Here is a 21,747-nt window from a genome sequence, read left to right on the forward strand (position 1 = left end):
AGGAAACCACAGCAATGGGCTGCTCTAGAAGATCTGAAATCTGATCACACACCATCTCCCTCCCTAATTACCTCTATTACATATCTCGGTCTGTCTATATAGGAAGCCACTCAGACCCAGGGAAGAAGGCAAGAGCAGCATCAGCCACCTCATCACAATCCAACAGAGCACCTTATCTCTTTTTGCTGGACACGCACAAACACACACACACACACACACACAAACCTACACAGACAAAATCCACAGAGCAACAGACTCACACATCTTTTTATTCTCTTGGCTTCCTTGGAAGATTTTTGCTGGCTGTTTTTCATGGAGAAAGTCCAAGGAGAAATGGAGATTGAGAGATGGGAAAGAAGCGAAGAGCTGTCAGATGCCGAAAGGAAGGTGATTCAAGAGACGTGGAACAGAGTCTATGTGAACTGCGAGGACGTTGGAGTCTCCATTCTGATCAGGTATTTACAATGACCACAAGAAGCCAAATTTTAGTTCAAGGGACAGGGTGGAAAGGTAGTAACTGTTTCCTTCAGTGGATTAGCTGTGATTGGGAATTATTGCATTGCATTTGGATTTCCAATACTTTGGGTAGAAAAAAGAGAGGGGGAAATATGCTCTGTGTAGCCTAGTTGGTGGCAATCAATATTTCAGCCATAAAGGTCATCTCATTCTTTGTGTACAACTGGGGGATTTATAAAGAAGGAATGATTTTGGCTTAGCTCTTTGCTGATAGAAAAAGATATACATCACACTCCTGGGTGAAATACTGCAACTTACGAGCCAAGATAAATCCAAACAGGGCTGCTGAAGCTTGTCGGCACCATCTGCTCCTCAGCTGGGTGGCTGTATCAATGTAAAATATGAGGTTGAAGTTGTCTCTTGAGTCTGCCATGAAGGTTACTAGCCAGGGGGTTGGTGTAAGGGAGACCAACAGTGACAGGTAAAGGATAATTGGATGCTTCACTCTGCTAGAAAGCTCTTGGCAAAATTGCCAGAGGGCAATGGGTTATAGGAAACTTAAGAAAGAAGCTGGTGGCTAAGTTTACATATGGCATGGAGCAATAGTGTGGTTTGTTTCACTTTGGCATAGTTCAGAGTACAAACCCAGCCTTTGCGGCTTGAAAACCATGATTTCTGGCTTTGCATGCTTCAAAAAATCATGATTCAAACCATGGATTAGTGTGATGTGTGAATGTACCCTGTGTATTTATTTATATGTCACCAGATAAGTGAAATAGAAAGCTGGTTTAAACTAAGGTGGCCTATGAGTAGGATGATTCTCCAGACTAATTTATTTTTCTATAGCCTACCTGATCCTAGGTACTTTACTGGGCTCCACATACTACAAATAGTAAAGTAGCCTGTGTACAATGGCCATGTCCCTGTCAAAATTATCTTGAGGATTATTTCAAAATCTGACCTTGTTTCATGTTAACTCCTGCAGACTCTTATGGAGGTATGTGGAAGGGGCAAAAGAGTTGTTGTTTTCTAAATCAGGGTAAAAAGACCTATGCAAAAGACCCAACTTGAGAGAAATAGTCACTGAACTGATCTGGATTTGAAACTATTCCCAACTATAAATTAGGAAAAAGGTTCACACATTTCCAATCTTATTGCTCCTATTTAATCCAAAGCCTGCCAGAATTCCCATTTTTAAGCTTAAACGAACCTTAGGAACTCCAGTCATAGCTTTCAGCTATTATTCAAAGTTTGACTTAGAGGCTATATAAACTGGCATTCAAAAAGAACTAAGATTCTTTTATTTATTTAACAAGCATGTTCTCCAACAAATTGTTAGGTCAGTTTATAGCAACTTCTCAGAGTTCTGAGCAAAAAAAAAATCCCGTTCAGTCCAAGTATATCCAATTTTACTAGAGAGTAGAGAAGATTTTGGATTTTGCAATAATGAGGACATCCACAAATGTACTATGGTGGTATCTGCCCAGTTTTTCTTAAAGTTTCTCATCAGTTTATCTGTGGAAAATTAGACTGGTTGTTGTTTTCAGAATTTTTCCAAGAACTAATAGTTTGAAAGCTGTATAAGCAAATCCTATTGTCCCAATGAGACAACAGCAGGATTGCCAGTCACATATTTAAATATGTTTTCAGGTAGATCCTTTCGGGGGTGGGGTGGGGAATGGGAAGAATTCATTTTCTTACAGATCTGCTTTCTGGGGAAAAAATCTGAAGAACTAAATTTAAACCCAAGATGTTTCATTCCTAATTATTTAAAACATGTTCTTTTTGGGGGGGGGAGGCCTATCCATCTTTTTAAATGCTTCTTGTATTTGTTCCACAAAATATACTGAACATCCCTTATGATTGTGTTAAGATTTTCAATCTTAACCAAGACAAGATAAGGTGCATTTATTCCAGTGTATCCCTCAAACTTTAAATAGCTGATCAAAAAAGAACCAGCAGTCCATATACCAACAAATGTATCTCTTGAATTAACACCAAATGACTTTTTTTTTCAATTGAATGGAACTTTTTTCATTTTATTCTTAAGTAGGAAATTGGGGTAAATAATCTATCTGGATCATTTTGTAGTGATTTTAATTCCTTATCCCCATGCTGAGTGATAAAGATCATGCAAGAGCTTAATTTTTCCTTCAGTATTGCCCTAAATTTCAGATCACAGTTCCATTTGTTTTTCTTGATTTGAATGTTCAAAATTGTACATTTTTCCATCCATCTTCCATGTTCCTCAATAATCTCTAATTGTCTAAATGATTCTTTTCACTTTATTATTTGTAGATGTACCTAGCTAGTATACATAGCTGCATAAACATATACATACACACAGAAGCTGACAATGTATTTACCAGGTAGAAGTACCCATTCACCTGGGTCAAAAAGGCAAAAGCTGTTCTTGTATAAAGATCCAGGATGTTATCTGATAACTTTCTTTATAAAATATCAATCTTAGGAAACTGGAACAAACATTAACTTTCTTACACAGATATACCGCATGATCACAGAAAAATTTACAAAGATGGCTTGTACAGTTGTCTAATTTTATTTATTTCATAGACCATGACTATGTTCCATGATTATCTTTTGATCCATAAAGTAACAGATTTCTGATTTCTATATTTCTGTCAAACATTTGGTTTCCACTGAACCAAAGATCAACACAGATTATACGAAATGGAACTCACAGGTCAACTTCACTCTATGGCAGAGGTCTCCAACCTTTTTGGCACCAGGGACCAGTTACATGGAGAGAGGTTTTTCCGCGGACCGGAGGGGGTGTAGTTTTGTGTGCTGCCTGCATCTCACGGATGTGGCTTTGCTTGTTTGTGCGGCTCAGTTGCTGGCATGCCACAACCCAGTACCGGTCCATGGACCAGGGGTTGGGATCCCCTGCTCTATGACATGACAGGCTGAAATTAAAGACAGAGGAGGATGAATAAAACAAAACAAAACAAAATGCTCTCTGGAACTATGGTTCTGATCATGGGTATAAGCAAAGCATTTATTCAGATTATTTCTTTGCTATGTGCCTTGAACAATAAGAGAGAATCACCTTTTCTGCCCTATCAACATGGCCTTCACTTCAATTTTAAGGTTCTAAATCAGGGTGTCCAACCTAGGCAACTTTAAAACTTGTGGACTTCAACTCCCAGAATTCTCCAGCCAGCCAGGCATTCATATTCTAAATGAATAGTGGAAAGAACACAACAGAAGTAGGAAACCTGTCTTTCCGTTTTCAGACTTTTCTGCTTTCCGTTTGCATAGGAAAGCAGATGTCTAAAAAAATGTCCACAGGCAATCAGAAATCTCTTTGATTTTCTGAATTATTATAGCCAATTATAACTCAGAAGAAATTTATTGTTTTGCTTGTTTATGATGTGTATTAAGCTTTGCCCATATATGGCCCAATTCAGCTGGTGTAGATACATTGGACAAACTGAACTATTTGTGCATCAGTAAAACAGTAAATCAAAATCTCACTGAGAATAATGCATTGATGGACATCTGTATTCAAATCCCTATTAACTTTTGGTTTTTTATTCCTTCTCTTTTGACTTCTCTTGAACAAGACTTTGTACCTCAATCCGGCTTGTATTTATCTCGTTTCCCACCCTGCTCCCACCTGAAAGGAAAACAGATATAAAGAATATTTAGATTGGGATAAGTATCCATTCCAGCAGCTAAAAAATATCTTGATTTAAAAAAAAAACTTGACAAATTTCTGTGGCATCGGTGACATGATTTGTCTGCCAAGCCAAGCCAAGACAATAGGGTATATGGATAGATTACAGTGCACAGTTATGAACAACTGGCCCTGAATTCATTCTGTGCATGTACACAGTGACTGCAAAGTCATTACTCAGTGAAGGATGTCAAGGGCGGGCAGGAGGGAAAATGATAGAATCACTCCAGGAGAAGCAAAGAAGCCAGTACATAAAAAAATACATGAGATTACCCTGTTTCTTACAGCCTGCAAGCCATGCTGAAATTAATTTCCAAGCAGGGCTCCAGAATAGCCTGGAAAGATAAATGCTGTTTGGATTTTGTTCAACAAATCTAAGCATGATGGATAAGCAGGAAAAGGTGGGAGGGAGAGAAGAAAAACTGAATCTAAATAAGCTGCCCTTCGTTTAGATTTCTGAAATACAAATTAGACATTTTTAAAAATAAAACTTCCCTCACACCCATAGGAGTCAGGCAGCTCAATGGTATCTTTGCCTTTACTTCACACACAAACACACCCGTGCAAACACACTAAAAATAATTTTGAAAGTTTAGCTACCTCACACACACCCATAGGAGTCAAGCAGCTCAATGGTATCTTTACCTTTACCTCACACACAAACACACCCGTGCAAACACACTAAAAATAATTTTGAAAGTTAGCCATGCTATCTCTGGCTTTTTGTGCCAGTTGCTAACCAGATTTCAGTTCTGAAGAAAGTATAAAATATTCAAAAGAATATTCTGCTTCTAGGGGTAAAATGTAGGAGTAACATGACAAAAAATATAAATATTTTGGCCTTTCATTCAACTTCCTGTTCAGCCACAATTTGAACCACAATTTCTTTTATCATCAGATTTACCTCACAAGCTTGTTGTGAGAAGAAAATGGGATAAGATTTTGCAATGGTCCGAAGGCTGCTACAGAAATGCTACTGTAAATAATAAACCTTATCTTTGCTCAAACAGAGAAGTTTAACTAATCCCAATTCCAAATATGCTTGTTTGAAATAAGAGTCAGCAATAACCAAAGAATAAAATACCAAGGAAATAAAATATGTATGCTTTTCACAACAACTATTTTATCAATCATAAGAGTAGGTTTTTGCATTTAGCCATTCCAGAATAATATGCAGTCCCAAACTAGCTGGTATTATGGGAACATGTACACATAATAACTGAAGATAAAGTATAACAAAAGCAATATATAGTGGATGATTAGCAATCCAAGTTCAACTATATAATGAACAGGATGGGGGAAGAGAAAGAGAGAAAGAAAGAGAAGTGTGAAACTGATTATTAGTGAAAATTTGCTACTAAATCAGTGATACCTAAAATGCAGGAATTCTAACTCCAAAACAAATAGATAGTCTTGCTATGCTGTACAGAGAAGAAGCCTGGAGGGAGGGAGAGCAAATTCAGGAAGGCAGAAATTGTTTCTGGATTAATACATAAAGGTAAAGTTTCCCCCGCACATGCGTGCTAGTCGTTTCCGACTCTAGGGGCCGGTGCTCATCTCTGTTTCAAAGCCGAAGAGCCAGCGCTTGTCCGAGGACGTCTCCGTGGTTATGTGGCTGGCATGACTAGACGCCAAAGGCACACAGATCGCTGTTTCCTTCCCACCGTAGTGGTCCCTATTTTTCTACTTGCATTTTTACGTGCTTTCAAACTGCTAGGTTGGCAGAAGCTGGGACGAGTAACAGGCGCTCACTCTGTTACGCGGCATTTGGGATTCGACCCGCCAAACTGCCGACCTTCTGATAATGTGTTGATCCAATATGTTGAGATGGTACTGGGCAAATATAATCACGGTTCAAGACAACTGTAGGGCTACCTTGATATTCAACTGCTTTGAAACTGATTCAATTTGGTACTCAATGCAGTTTGACATGAAAATTTTGTCCAGGTACTCATTCATTTGGTACTCAATGCACAAGCTAGAACTTATGGGAAAAAATTGTTTGGTACTCATTGTTTTTGGTACTCATCATGTCTCCCAGAACCAATTAACAATGAGTACTGAGGTACCACTGTATTTAGCCGTGTAGCAGTTTTCATGTTTTCTTTTCTTCATGTCGCTTTCACAAGAATATTAAATTTATTTCAGACCAGATAATCTTAAACAAAGTGATGTTTTGCAAGAAGATATAAAGTTAATTTTTCTAAGGTAAAATCTAAAGTTTATTCCATACTTCAGTGACCACGTAGCTTGCAGTTATTTGTTTAAAACTCTAGCAGTCAGATACTGAGGTACCACTGTATTTAGCCATGTAGCAGTTTTCATGTTTTCTTTTCTTCATGTCACTTTCACAAGAATATTAAATTTATTTCAGACCAGATAATCTTAAACAAAGTGATGTTTTGCAAGAAGATATAAAGTTAATTGTTCTGAGGTAAACTCTAAAGTTTATTCCATACTTCAGTGACCACATAGCTTGCAGTTATTTGTTTAAAACTCTTGCAGTCAGATAATGAAAATACGTCGAAGGATGTTGTCTCATAAGGTAACTTTTAAATAGTTGTTGGATATTTAAAGAAAAGTATCTGTCTTTAATCATTTACCTTTAGAACATATTACTAATAGCTTGAGAGAAGATGTGGAAATGATAAAAAAAACACCTGAAAACCCTTAACTGTAACTTTTCCACTGGCATTGTATTCATGGAAGCTCTTGATTTTAGTAATCTCTAACTGCCTCTCTAATGGGTTTTAGATGGCTAAACTAGCTTGGGAATTACTTGTTTAATTAAATCCAATGCAGTTTGCATATCCTTGTAGTTCTAGCAGTCAGGAGAGAGAACCGGGATGGGGGATGAACACTAATTTTAAAGAATGGGTTTTGGCTCTTGATTTTCTTCAGCTGCATAAATACTTTGGAATAAATTCAGTAACAAGAATTTACCTGCTAACCTTTCTTTAGAAAATCAGAGCTGGTTTTTGTGGAACTTTTCCTGAAGAATTGGATGTTATGCATCCTCATTCTCATATATAAAGTTAAAACACTTTTTTGTTTTTTGTTTTAAAAAAAGAAGGATATTTCTCGAACTGAAAATTCAGCAATTATCTCCCGTTACAAATATTTTAATAATGTCTTTGGGCTACAGTGAGTATAGAAGCAATTATATCGAAGCAGGAAGAACACCAAAGATAGGAGCCAACTCAGCAGAGAGATTACCATAGCTTCCAAAATGCATTGAGCTGTTGATCAATGTCCAAGTATAAATCACCTTATCTTTGTATTCAAATTGCTTTCAAAGAAATACTGCTTATATTTGCAGTGCTTGAACCAGTAATTTATCAATGAGCTTCTCCTAAGCCGGTGCCTTCTAGAAATAATAATAATAATAACAATAAGAATAAGAATAACAATAACAATAACACATTATTATTATTATTATTATTATTATTATTATTATTATTATTATTATTATTATTATTATTATTATTATTACCGCTCAGAGAATGTCGGTTGGTGGCCCCCAGGGGGAGATCCTTCTCTGTGGGCGCTCCGGAACTATGGAATCAGTTACCGGTAGAGCTCCGGATGGCGCCCGATCTTCGCTCCTTTCGTCGCGATCTCAAGACGTTTTTGTTTGTACAAGCCGGCCTAGCCTGATGGGGGATTGGTGGGGTTTTTTATTTCTGTATTCTTAATACTATTTTTGGGGTTTTATAATTGTAATATATCAATTGTTTTAAAATCGGGCAATTATTTAATTTTCTTTTAATATTTGTAACTTTGTATTTTATTCTTGCCCTGTAAACCGCCCTGAGTCCTCAGGGAGAAGGGCGGTATAGAAACTACATAGACAGATTTTCTCCATGGAAATTTGTCCATCACCTGGTCTTTCAGCTCTTCCAACAGTGTGCTCATTGCTACTGTGACTTCATTCACCTTGTTGCTGATTGTCATCTTTTCTCTCCTTCTACCATTCACAGCATTAGAGCAGGCGTGTCAAACTCGCAATGTCACGTGACGTGTCATGACGTATCGCAAATTTTTTTCCATTGCCGGCAATGGGGTGGGTGTGGTTTCGCCATGATGCATCCAGCCTATGGGCCGGCAGTTTGACAGCCCTGCATTAGAGCCTTCTCCAGAGAGCTAAGTCCTTGTGTAATGTGTCTGAATAGGATAAATTGAGCCTGGTCATTTGTACTTCAAGTGAGAATTCTGGGTTGATTTGTTCAATGATGTGTTGGTTTTCTTGGCTGTTCATGGTACTCTTAGGAGTCTTCTCCAACATATTCTACTGTTATGTTCATAACCTACCATTAACTACATGCACCATGTATTTATCTATCTCTTACCCTCTTTCCAGAGAGCTGAGATTGGCATAAATAGCTACTTTGCACATTAATATGAAATAATATACTGTATTACAATCTGATAAGAACAGGCTGATGATACAGAAACATTAGGAGGAAAGGGAAAAAGCACACACAAAAAATTTAATTTTATCACTCCCTTTGCCGAGTAGCACTTTGAAGCTACTCTAGCAAATGTCTCCACACCCTCATATTACAGCAGTAGTGGTTTAAAACGAACAGTACCTGTGATCACAGCTCTTACGCAGCTGGCCCCCTCCCTGTATTTCACAGCTGGATAATAAATCATCACTCCATCCTGGAGAACTAGGTCATTTGAAGAAACTCTTGGGAGGCACAGTGAGATGAAAATCAGTCCAGATTGTATCTAGCCTGCCTTTGCAGAATTTGCTTCTCTAAATGATCGAGAAACCCCATTCCTACAATTTTTTGGAAGTATTTTTGTCTCTTTTACTGAATCAATTCATATTTCTGAGAGTCAAACATGACCAGAGAAGAAGTCATGTGAACCCCACTGCTGAAATCCTACCTTCGTGAGCCTGAACATAATGGTCCAGCATTTAGGTTGTAACAAAGTCTAGGGAAAGAAAGGACACCCCTTGAATGAATGTGAAAAGGAACATTTAGGTACCTTTTAAAAGAAACTAAAACAGCATTCCAATCTCAGAAAACTTTGTTGGAAAAGAATGATTCAGATAGCAGGCATTTCTGAAATCAAGATTTGGAGTTACCTTATACTCCACACTCACAAATCACATGAACAGCTTATACTACTTCCCATTTAGATCCCCACTAGTTTAAAAGAGAGATGGGGCAGCTTTGATGAGAATGATAATAATACAATATGAATAAAACATTCGTGGAGATTGTGAATTGGAACTTTAGAGAGTATATTATTATCATGATTGGCTGTATAATCAGCCAGATATTTACACTGGATTTGGCATTTTTGCTCATCTACTGAGTCCTTCCCATGGGCCTAGGATAGACAGATAATGTTGTAGTAATACTAAAGGTATTATTGCAGGATGTAAGCTTTTTCAAGTAAAGCTGCCTTTTGCAATTGACTGATGGTGATTTTATCAATGCTTATGGTGTTCAAGTGGTGTTCCAGATGTTTTGGGATTGCATACAAGGCGCCTATTACTATTGGTACTACCTTTTCTTCCTTTTGCCACAGTCATTCTATTTCTTTTTGCAGGTCTTGTTGCTACTTAGTTGTGCCATTGCTATTTTATATACGGTATGTATATATGTGTGTTTGCTGTGTGAAGTCACAGCTATCAGTTCTTTAGCTAGTATTGGGCTTCCCAAGCTAAGAGGTTGTGATGCATCAACATAGTATATGTGTGGAAGCAGTGTGATCTTTTGTAAATAATAGAGACAATTTTGCCAATGGACAGATTTTCTAAGTGCCATTCAAGATTTTTTGGTATGCACACAGCATTTTGATAATCCCTGGGATCACCATGGCTGGTATATGCCATAATCTGTCAATCTGATTTTCAAATCTTGATGTTTTGTGTTCTTTTCCAATTCCTTATTTTCTATTATCTCCTGGTTTTGCCACATCAATTATCCACACTTTTTTTTCTTTTCAACAACATCTGGCGTGGTTATGAGCCACAGACATCAGTCTGTGTTTGGAAATCCCACAATGTTATTAGGCTCAAAAAGTCTTACAAAGTATATTACAAAGTTACCATGAAACACACCAATGGGACTTGGATATCTTTAAATGTTATCATTATGACAAATACAAGGAAGTGATAGGCAGTGATATAATTAGCACCGATGTTCAAAATCAGAGGTCCCCAACGAGTCCAGCCCATGAATTGGCACCGGGCTGTGACATGCTGCACAAACAAGCAAAGACCCCTCCATAGGATACAGGAACATGCAAAACCATGTCCTCTCCAGTCCTCAGAAAAAACTCTCTCCACAGAACCAGTCCTTGGTGCCCCAAAGGTTGGGGGTCACTGTTCAAAATAATAGATGGCTTCCATTAAAGTCTAGAGAATTTTATGAAGAATGGAAATGTCAACAGTTATTAGTTTATAAATGGCCAAAAACGAAGCCCTCTGTCATCAACAAAGTGAACTGGGGACTGATGAAAAGGGTACATGTTTTATATTGTTCACTTTGCCCTGCAGAATCGACACATGTTAAGTTAAAGATAAGAAACTAGAAAAATGTGATTATTATTATCATAATTTGGTTATTTTTATAGCAAATACTTGAGAAATTGTCATGCTTCTAACCCATTTCTTAGTATATGAATTTACCTTTATTAGAGGAAACTCACAGGAATCTTTTATAATAATAATAATAATAACAATCTGACAACAATCTGCTGAAATCAAGCAGACTTCCTTATACAAGGTCTCTGCCAGTCATATTTTATTTATTTATTTATTTATTTATTTATTTATTTATTTATTTATTTATTTATTTATTAAATTTTTATACCGCCCTTCTCCCGAAGGACTCAGGGCGGTGTACAGGGCAATAAATATTAAAAAACAAAGTACAAAACTTAAAAAACAATTAAAAGTTAAAAAACAATTAAATAATTTATGCCCGATATATATATTTATATTTATGCCCGATATATATTTTCCAACTATCAGTTCAAAATCTGTAGAAGTTGAGAGCAGTAGAGTCTATGGGATTCATCTAACTATATTGCAAGACCTTGTGGAAGTGTTTGCATATTGACATGTCCTGGTCATGTCCTAGACCAGGGGTGTCAAACTCAATTTCATTGAGGGCCGCATCAGCATTGCGGTTGCTCTCAGGGGGCCGGGTGGGTATGGCCAGGGTGGGCGTGGCCTACTGGGTGGGCGTGGCTAGAGTGTGTATGGCCTACTGGGTGGGCGTGGCCAGCTCTACATCGCATCAAGGGTGCCTATGGGGGCCTCCTTCTCTGGCAGAAGGAGGGTCTCTGGGCCAGGGCCAAGGCAGTGGGGGCCGTTCCCTCACTGTTTCCAGGATGGCTTCGCGGGCCACATGAAACCACTTCGCGGGCCGGATCCGGCCCCTGGGCCTTGTGTTTGACATGTCTGTCCTAGACTTATACAATTTTCTTAAAATAAAGGATGTATTAAAGCTCTATCTTCTCTCTTGGCCTCCCAAATTTTATCACATTTTTATTTTTCTATCCTTTAAGGATTTTAAGATGTCATCTTTCTTTCCCCATTTAATTTTATGACAAACTTGTCATGCCCTTCTAATATTTATAGATGGAAATACAGATTTATAAGGAACCTTATCTCAGCCAAATGCTCCTCTTTTGAGTAGTACGGTTCAATAGTTGTTTAAGCTCGGTTTCAGTTGACTTCTGTTACGTGAGCCCTCTTATTCAGAGAAGCTTGCATATTAGTTTTTGCAGATGGAAAGGCAATCTTGAACACTTTAGAGGCTTTCTTGTTCATTCTGTTGAAAAAAGCCTTAGACTTCTACCCAGCTTGAAGTCCAGCCTGAATTTCAGCAGTCCTATTTTTTGACGTATCTTTGAAAGTTCTTCCCAGTCAGATCTTATATTCAATTATTGCACAGCACTCTGTCCTCCATCATTTAAAAACCATCACTATTTCTTTAGGAAAGAGATACTAAAAATAGTTGTTACTTTTAGTTCAAAATATTCTCAGTAGGTGTAGGTTTGTAGAAAGGCAGGCTGTCTATTGCAAAACAACTTGGTCTTCAAACACATAGTTTTATCTATATATGCATCTGCTAAGAGATTTTATTTCTGGGGATGCATCTGGGGAAGTAAAGAATGGAAATAGGAAAAATGGCAATGCTGGCAAATCACAATAACAATGTCTCAACCTATCAAAATATAAGGGCAGAATAGGGACAAGTATTCAAAAATAGAAACTATCCCTCTGGCAAATAGACTAGACTAGCTAAAAAATTTGATCAGCTGCTATTCTCCCACATGCTTCATGGTTGGGGTCCATTATTCCCCCTTCTCACCCTGATTTTCCTCTTGGTTGCAAAAACATTTACCCAGTAAGGATGCAGCTCTCAGGAATGATTATTAGATGTTATCACACTGTAGAGAAAATACAAGTATGTCGAACAAAGTGGTAATGAATTGGATCCTGCTTTTTTTCTGCAAAACAGACTTCCACACTCCACATTCCTGTTGGTGGAAAGGGGGGGGGGTAATCTTTGCCAATCTCTCTCTCTCTCTCTCTCTCTCTCTCTCTCTCTCTCTCTCTCTCTCTCTCTCTCTCTCTCTCTCTCTCTCTCTGTTTACTCTTTTGCAGACCCTTGCCTTATTTCTTGCCATGTTACTGCGGAGCTCTTGAGTAATTAAGAGAGAACAGCAAAGTATGTGAGAGAATTGATAAAAATCGTCTTAATCCATTTAAGGGATCGTTGGCCCCATGAGGATGGAAAGATTTCTTCCATCTGTGGCTGGCGGTTCTGGAGTTAGTTCAGTGCAATTTGAAGTGAACATCGCCATCCCAGGAACACATTTACTATTTGAAATCAGAGGGGGGAAACTACTCTTTGTCCTTTGTTGAACCAGGCATTTCAAGCAGCTAGTTTATATTTAAAAGGAGATAGATTTATATTTATGGAGCAGGAAAACCATTGGTACCCTAATTTCAAATCTGGTTTATGACCTATTACTATAATAGCAGTTCAGTATTGAAAAGAGCTTTCTGAGAAGATTTGAAACTTACACAATGAGAAATAGAAAAGTTTGAATACATGTCACCCATTCACTGAAAACCCAACTGCAAGGCTATGTGAACCATACTGTGGAGACTTAAGCTGTCATTTATTTGTGGATGCTCAAGTACAAAAGAGACAAAAGGATTTTGATCATGTCAGGGAATTTCAACATTCCTTAATAGGAACAGCTCAGCAATGTATGGCTTCCATGGCAACCATAGGCTTGTCTCTGTTCATTTTGGGACTTTTATATACAGCAGGGCATATGGATAAAGAGATTTTTGCTATTCTGGATGAAGGATGAAGATCCAAAAATCCCGCTGTCCTGGAGAGAATATTATCTAATAATGTTTAGAATTTTGATTCTTTTATGTTATACAGTAATGGGGAATTTATAAGTGACATAACTTCAGGGACTAATTTCCAGGGGGTTGTCTACCCACAAGAGCTAAAAATCCTGTTGATTGATCAGGAGAAAGTGGGGATGGGGCACTAGGGACTGGTTCCGTGGAGAGAGGTTTTTCCATGGTCTGGAGGGGGCATGGTTTTGTGTGCTGCCTGTATCTTGTGGATGGGGCTTTTCTTGTTTTTGCAGACCTGTTGCTGGCTTGCCACACCCAGGTACTGGTCCATGGACTGGGAGTTGGGGATCCTTACTGTAGAGGTTCATCTCTGTCTTTGTTACATAAGCACAGTATCAATCCTGCAATATAGCAAGGAAGAACTATCTAAAAAGTGTTGTAACAAGCATACAAAACACTTGTGCCCTTTTGGACTTTGACTTCACTCTGAAAATCAAATGACAGAGGCGGCCTATTGGTCCAGCTTTGATGGATGTGTTTTCATTTGTTCAGTCCAAATGCAGGAACAAATTGTTGGAAGGGTGGAGACCAATAGCATGATCTTTAAACCCATTTCCATTCTGGTTTTGAAAAACTGCCAGAGGGGAATTAGCTAACTGGGTGTTAGAAACTATGAACACTTCCTTGAAGAATGCTTATTTTATAACTATTCTAAAGGAAATAGCTGTAAGACCCTTGGTAATTATTATCCAGTTTTCAAGCTTCCTTTTCTAAATAAAGTCTCCAGTGGGCAGTGGCATCTCTGAGCTTTCTTGAATGAAGCTGATTATTTGGATCCTTTCCAATCTGCTTTCAGACTTTGCTTTTGTAATTGGAATAGTTGAGGTCACTTTGGTGAAAGATTTATAAGGAAAATTGGGTAGAAAAATGAACATTTATTTGACAATATCCTTTATAGGCCACATAGTACTGATAGTGGATCAGTTTCCAGTCAACTTTTAATCCATCATGGGTCTTCTGTACAGAGCCCTAAATGTCTCTGGAACAAAACATCGTGAGGTCATCGCACAATGTAAATTATAGGGTTTGCCTTCATTACATAATTCATATCATACAGTATGTGCATTATATCACTTGCCTCCTTTTGTCTTCTGTGCAGATGCCCATCAACCACCAGGACATCTGAAAAATACCTCTTACCATGCTCACAGGCTTGTAGTTTGCAAATGACATTGATACCTAGTTGCATCTCCCATGATCTAGAAATATAATTTGAAATACAGTATTTTTTATAACAGCATCCTAAGTATGGAGCTCTCTTTCTAGGAAGGACACTCTCAATAACCCTTAATTATTATGCTTAAGCTGCAAAGACTATATAGTTCTGCTGAGATTTTAAGCTTACTTCTTCCTTCCCTGAGGTTAGCTCTACATTCCTTTACATTCCCCCCACTGCCCCAGGGATGCCAACAGGAAATGTTCTGGATTCTTATCACAACATATAATTAAGCCTTTAATAATCTAGTGTTTTACTGTTGTTTTTTATCTGAATTTTGTAAATATCCCAAATGACCAGTGGGGAAAAAGAGATAATTATAAGTATGTAAAGGTCTCAAGTGTCCTATTTTATCTACTTCTTCATGCATTTTCTTCCATCAAGTTTATTTGATGGTCCTTTTTGTCTGTTGCAGTAAGAAATATTTCAAATATGGTGACATCTGAGAGTCTCATGCTTAACTGTTCTATGAAAGAGAGACATGTTTTGCCACTGGGTGTACTCCTTCATTAAGAACACTTCACTCTGGAGAAAAGGGTAGATTAAGCCAAGAGAGTAATTAGCTCAAAGACAGGAGTGGGAAATGCTACTCCAGGCATTAGCCCGAATCATCATTGTCTTGCATGGAGGACTTCCATCAATGAGTTGATAAGCAACCAGAATGCAGATTAAATAGAACTGCAGCTTGTTATGTGGCAAATTCTATGAACATCTTTTATATATACAGTATATACTTGCTGGAGGCTATGAATATTCAAACAAAGAACTACTTCAGCTTCATAGCTGGTTTTCTCAGTTTTGTGACTAAGTAGAATTTGCCTACTTTCCCCTAACAAGTCCCTACTGCAGTGGTGGGATTCAAATATGTGAACAACCAGCTCTCCGTGTGGATGCCACTTCCAGAAGTCCATTCTGGGCCTGGGCAACAAAAAATTAGCTACCAGTTCTGCTGAACTGGTATGAACTGGCTGAATCCCATCACTGCCCTACTGATTACACAGCCTGGCTCCTGAACAATAATCCTGAAATAATATGGAAAATATAGATAATCTGAAAGCAAGATCCTTGAGAAAGTGCTAGTTTGGAATTTGACTAGGTATCCAGAAAGACACTCAAATTTTATTTTTCTTGTGAAAGCTACAGGCTGGAAGCACAATGCAACCAAGCAGCATTCCTTTTATAGCCCACAGAACATTTCCAAGTGAATTGGACTGCAAATGACAGTTCTCCCCTATTTTTTCATGGGGGAGGATGAAACCCCCAAACACACCCTAGTACTTCTGAGGTTCATTCTCCAAATGTGCTATGCCACCCAAATCCTGTGCAATCTAATTGGGCATAGGTGCACTTCTGCTATACTGAAGCCAAAATGAAAATGGCAGCATTAGACAGCCTCAGTAAATGCTCAACTTTTCCACATTCTTTTTGCCATCTTTCATAAAGGAAGAAGCCCAGCTATTCCCTTCTGGGATGATGGCATTGGCCAGTTGTGGAAATGATGCTATCCCTGATATCATCCAAGGGGCTAGGAGCTGCATGAGCTTCTTAATGCCCTTCTCTTTCAAGCTGTCCAAGATGATGACTTAAGAGATTTCATTGGGTTCAAGACAGAACGGTTGGTAGCTGCATCCAGACATTTTTCAGTTGCACATCTCTCTACTCCTGATGCTGAAGCTAAGTTTTTGGCTGGATCTGTTCAGCCATACAGCGGAACAGATCCAGCTGGTGGTATTTTTCTGGCTATCTAGCCTTCAAAGGAGTTATCAATTAGCCTGAGCTCAGTAGAATAGCAAGAGACTCATTTAATAGATACACAGATAGATGTATTAGTAAAGAATAAATAGCATTTCTGGCAAAATGAGCAAGATCTGAATAAGTGATAACTTCCTTTTGTAGGAGAAACCTTCCTGAGTAACAGAATATCCCCTCCTGTGGAGAAATGCTTCATTTACATTATTTTCTTTCATTAAACAGTGACAAAACAGGGCAGCCTCATATCTGGCAATATGTTCAAAGATTGCAGTCACTGACAGGGTTCTTGCTGATACAGAAAGCAAAGGATTGCTAACATCCATAATTGATGTTTGATTAGAATTGGTCATTAAAAATAGCAACACAGCTGTTTACTTTTAACTGTTGCAGGAAATTTAATATTAGGAAGTGCTCCTTTACCTAATAAGAAATAGCCTAGTCCAGGGGTTAGAGTTAGGGTTAGGCACACTGGCTGAGGAATTCTGGGAGTTGGTCCATGAGTCATAAAAGGGCTGAGTATGAAGACCCCTGGCCTAGTTCTTTTATTGTCTTAATGTAAATATTTTTAAGGCAAGCATATGCAGCTGACCTGGAGGCAGACTAAGTCACACTTTAATTAAAACCATTGGAATATTAATCATGGTTAGGTGCTCCCCCTGATATAAATATAAACTAATTTCAAGTAGTATTAAGAACATTGCTCACTATGTGGAAATTAAGGAGTGGCTCATCTGCTACTTCCAAAATCCTGCCAATTTATAAGATGAGGTAGCATACAAGGCAAATTTTCTGTTATATTTCTAGTGATTAAAATAGACAAACAGATTAAAATAAACAAAACCCTCCCACTGAAAACTATAATAATTCACCCTGCCAGCCCACGGCGAGTTGACCATGGTGGTGAGTTGGCCATAGCGAGTTGACTGTGGCGAGTTGGCCCATTCTGTTTAGACACGCCAATGATCACATCCTTTGACCTCTTGAGAGAATGGACAAGCTTTAAAACCAGTGGATCCACCGGTGGGAATGCAATAAGAAGCAAAATTAATGCTAGTGAATTTTTCACAAGCACAACTGGTGGTAGTAAAAAGGTACTTCCAGCTCATAATGCTGCTATTCAGCAGATTATCAGGGCTAGTATTTCTGTTATTCTGGATTGATTTTAATTTCTTTTTAAAAAAACAGTGCCAAGAAAGGGACTTATTTCTCTGTTAATTAATGTGGCATAAGTTCTGATTACCATAAATCACAGCCTAAAACACCACCTGTAACTCCTCAAGAAATAATGATGAAAGAATTATTATCCAGTCAGCATAGCAGATAATCTTACGTATTGATTTGATTTAGGAAAAAAATGATGACAAAATTTAACTAAGAAACAACATATAGAGCAGACATGTCAAACACAAGGCCCAGGGGCCAGATCCGGCCCGCAAAGTGGTTTCATGTGGCCCGCGAAGCCATCCTGGAAACAGTGAGGGAATGGCCCCCACTGCCTTGGCCCTGGCCCAGAGACCCTCCTTCTGCCAGAGACCCTCAGATCTGTCCCACTCCTGCCCAGGCCCCCATAGGCACCCTTCATGCGAATGTTGTAGAACTGGCCATGCCCACCCAGTAGGCCGTATGCATTCTAGCCACGCCCACCCAGTAGGCCATATGCACTCTAGCCACGCCCACCCAGTAGGCCACGCCCACCCTGGCCATACCCACCCGGCCCCTTGAGGGCAACCGCAATGCTGATGCGGCCCTCAATGAAATTGAGTTTGACACCCCTGATATAGAGTAATTGTTTCATAGAAGGTTAATATATTTTGAACCTAGTAGTTTTAGATTATGTAAGCTCTGTGTGCTTAAATACCAGGCAGTTCCAGCAATGTTGGAATATGATAAGCTTCTGTTTCTTCTCTCTTTTTTGGCTTAATTTCATATTTATTATGAAGTTTTTCTTTGCTGTAACTGTGCAGAAACCCTTTAAAAAACTAGTCACTGGTAAATGAAAGGAATGAACTAATATTTTAAAAATGCAAATATCTAACCATCAGTATGGCCCTTCAAACAGTCTAACATTTCCCAAACCCGAATTGACTTTAGATCAGTTTTTCACAGATCACTCCGGGCTTCAGAAGCCAAATGCTTACATAAAGGAATCGGTGCAAGGGGGCAAAAAGAAGGAAAAGTCAAATTCTTTTTGAATTATTTAGTCTGTACCTTTGTGTGACTATGTATCTTACCCACTTTAATGTCTTACAATGTCTGGGAAGTCATATAATTCATTACTGTATAATGGTTATGCTGTTAATATGCCAATAGGGAGATCTCGCTTAACTGTAGTCCTCACTGGGTAATTTGGGGCCAGTCATTTTATTTTTATCCAGCCAAATTCAAATAACGAGCCACTTTGGTGTAGTGGTTATGACAACAGGCTGCAAACTGGGGGACCATGAGTTCATGTCCTGCCTTAGGCACAAAGCCAGCTGGGTGACCTTGTCCAGTCACTTTCTCTCAGCCCTAGGAAGAAGGCAATGGCAAACCACTTCTGGAAAACCTTGTCAAGAAAGCTGCAGGGACTTATCCAAGCAATTGCCAGGAATCAACAATGACTGTAAGGCACAGGGAAAAAAACATGTTGGTTGAGATAAAAGATAAAATGAGGGATGTTGGAGGAAAGATGCAATGAGCAAACAAATCATACTATTTTCAGATTGTTCTCTGGCCTAGAATAAAGATACAGTATGCTGTATCTCTCACCATTCATTGTGGCTTGTGGAACCACAAAATGATTTATGAATCAAGGGATATTTCAATTTCTGGCCATAGCCACAGGATAATAAAGACAGAGTGAATGTTATGGCCATTAGCTGGGTCTCATGGAATAGATTGCCTATGATAGTTAAAGGACTATTGAGCACAAGATTGTGTAAGATTTCGTAATTACTTCAGAGCACAGCAGTGGCTTCTGCTCTTTGAAGTGAATATCTTTGAAATGTTTTGATCAATCAAGATAACAGAATTATGGGAAGGACAAGCAGTTGTCTAGATAAGGTCAAGAGCAAGGGCTTAGTGCTGCTCAGACAGAAACGGAAACAGCAGTCCTTCTTTTGCTAGGTTGTTCATGTTTTCTCTACAATTTAGAGGAGGAGGAGGAGGAAGCAATAATGGAAAGGAAAGAGAATCTATAGCATTTTTTTTTCATATGTCCAGAGAGGCCGCTAGTAGATCAAATAAGAGTAATGCATATTTTTAATTTGTAAGCAAGATAGTAGAGCTGCATGTCTTATCAACAGATTACATAGAAAAAGAAGAGATGTTATGTGCTTAGCTTTCACCAGCTTCCCATAGTCTCAGTGGGGTTTCTCAATATTAGTGCAAAATTGGATAGTTTGTTCGCCAGAGGTTGAACCCAAAGGATCTGAAATGTCTCAGGTCTGAAACATAGTAGCTGTTTTCCTGCTTTATATAACTCTAAAGCAGGGGTCTTCAAACTTGGCCCTTTTATGACTTGTGGACTTCAACTCCCAGAATTCCTCAGCCAATGCCTGGCTGAGGAATTCTGGGAGTTGAAGTCCACAAGTCATAAAAGGGCCAAGTTTGAAGACCCCTGCTCTGGAGGCTGAGAATTTTTACTTGCCTTCTTTTTCTGGGGCAATAATATTAACCATAGTATTTACCGTCAGCTAATGCCTGATCAGCTGGATTTCTACTGCCAGTTACAATGCAATGTTAAGCTTTGCTTTGTTCAGACACCTAAATAAGAAGCCTCACTGTGATTTATTTACAAGTTATTCATGACTGGAAGCCACATCATTACAGTTCTGATAATCAAATGGAAAACCAGCATTTCCCCATTTTTTGACCGCATGTTGCCTCAGGTTAGGGAGTATGGCCCAGTCCAGACTATCAGATTTAAACTATGGCTTAGAAAACGAGCATCAGATCTAAACATATTAGCTGTTTTCCTCCTTTATATAATTCTATAGACTGAGAATTTTTACTTGCCTTCCAACTAAACTTCTCTATCATGTATAGAATTAGAAATCAGCCAACTAATCAATGAGGCAATGGAAAATAGGAAAGGATTCCAAAGTGATAAGGCACACACTGTGCTACAACTTATATTATCATCCATCACTTCTGCTTCATTGGAGTTTAGTGACATCAGGGGGGTGGGGAGGAAGCAGACGATAAAGCTTCACATCAATGCAATGTAGGTTCTGCACTTTTATAAATGTGTCATGATATCACACGTGTACAAAAAGGGCAGATCTAACTTATGTACAATCCCTTTACGGCATCTTGAAGGGCCTTGTTGACTTGAATATTGTTTTCTTCTGCTAATTTCTAAACAAGAAACCCCCATAAATTAGAACACTGAATTAAAAATAGCTAACTAGGATCAGTTCATAATATTATTTGTTGTCTAACTTGGATCTCATCTTGAAATTCTCCTGCTTGAGCAGGGGGTTGGACTAAGATGGCCTACAAGGTCCCTTCTGACTCTGTAATTCTGTATTGCTAAATCTTCACACTCCTCCTTTGTACCCTAACAGGGAAGACTAACACCCAAGTCCAAGGCTAAAAATGCCTGAAAAATAGTTTACCCAATCACTGAAAACAATACACCCTCTCACTGGATTAAACTGATTAGCAATACTTTTCCTTATTTTACCCCAGGCTTGTTTTATGTCTGCCTGATTTTATTTTTCAAGATTTTTTTTCATTAAAAATAGATATATAGAAAGCTACTATATAGCAATTTTTTTTTCAAAAATGCCCTTGTCTTGGCATAGACATATCTGAATAATAAAAAATGGCCTCTAATAGCCAAGTGCTTTTTCTAGAAATGTGCTCATCCTTCCCATCCTCTCCAGCCCCAAATATAAAAGGTGAGCTGAGGGGGCAGGGATGGTGAGGAAAACTTTCAAGGATGGCCCTCCTGACAAACAGCCATTTTGTGAAAGAGTTTATGAAAGGGTCTCAAAATCCCAGTCGTACCTATGGGTTAAGAACCCCGGGAGCCTCTGCTGGGTGTGGTTTTTTAATATTGCTATCTTAAGGAAGGATTAAATTTCCAGTAGGGCTTGCTAAGTCTTGTCAAGTTGTACCATCCCTGAAAAGGAAGCTTCCTTTACTTACTTTTCTGATAGAAGTTATAAATTATTCCAGAATTATCTTATCAGATTGGCAAATGTATAATGAACCATCAAG

General features: G+C 38.5%; 1 protein-coding gene across 1 annotated transcript in view; it reads left to right on the plus strand.

Annotated features, from left to right (window-relative positions):
• The first annotated feature begins 276 nt into the window (after nt 1-276).
• CYGB (cytoglobin) overlaps nt 277-21,747 on the plus strand; it is a 63,985-nt gene continuing 42,514 nt past the window's right edge. The window contains exon 1 of the mRNA XM_083356586.1: nt 277-455. Coding sequence (XP_083212712.1) covers nt 313-455 — 143 coding nt within the window. The 5' untranslated portion in view covers nt 277-312. The remainder of the gene's footprint in view (nt 456-21,747) is intronic.

This window comes from Vipera ursinii, assembly GCF_947247035.1.
Source record: "Vipera ursinii genome assembly, chromosome: 2".
Taxonomy (NCBI): Eukaryota; Metazoa; Chordata; class Lepidosauria; order Squamata; family Viperidae; genus Vipera; species Vipera ursinii.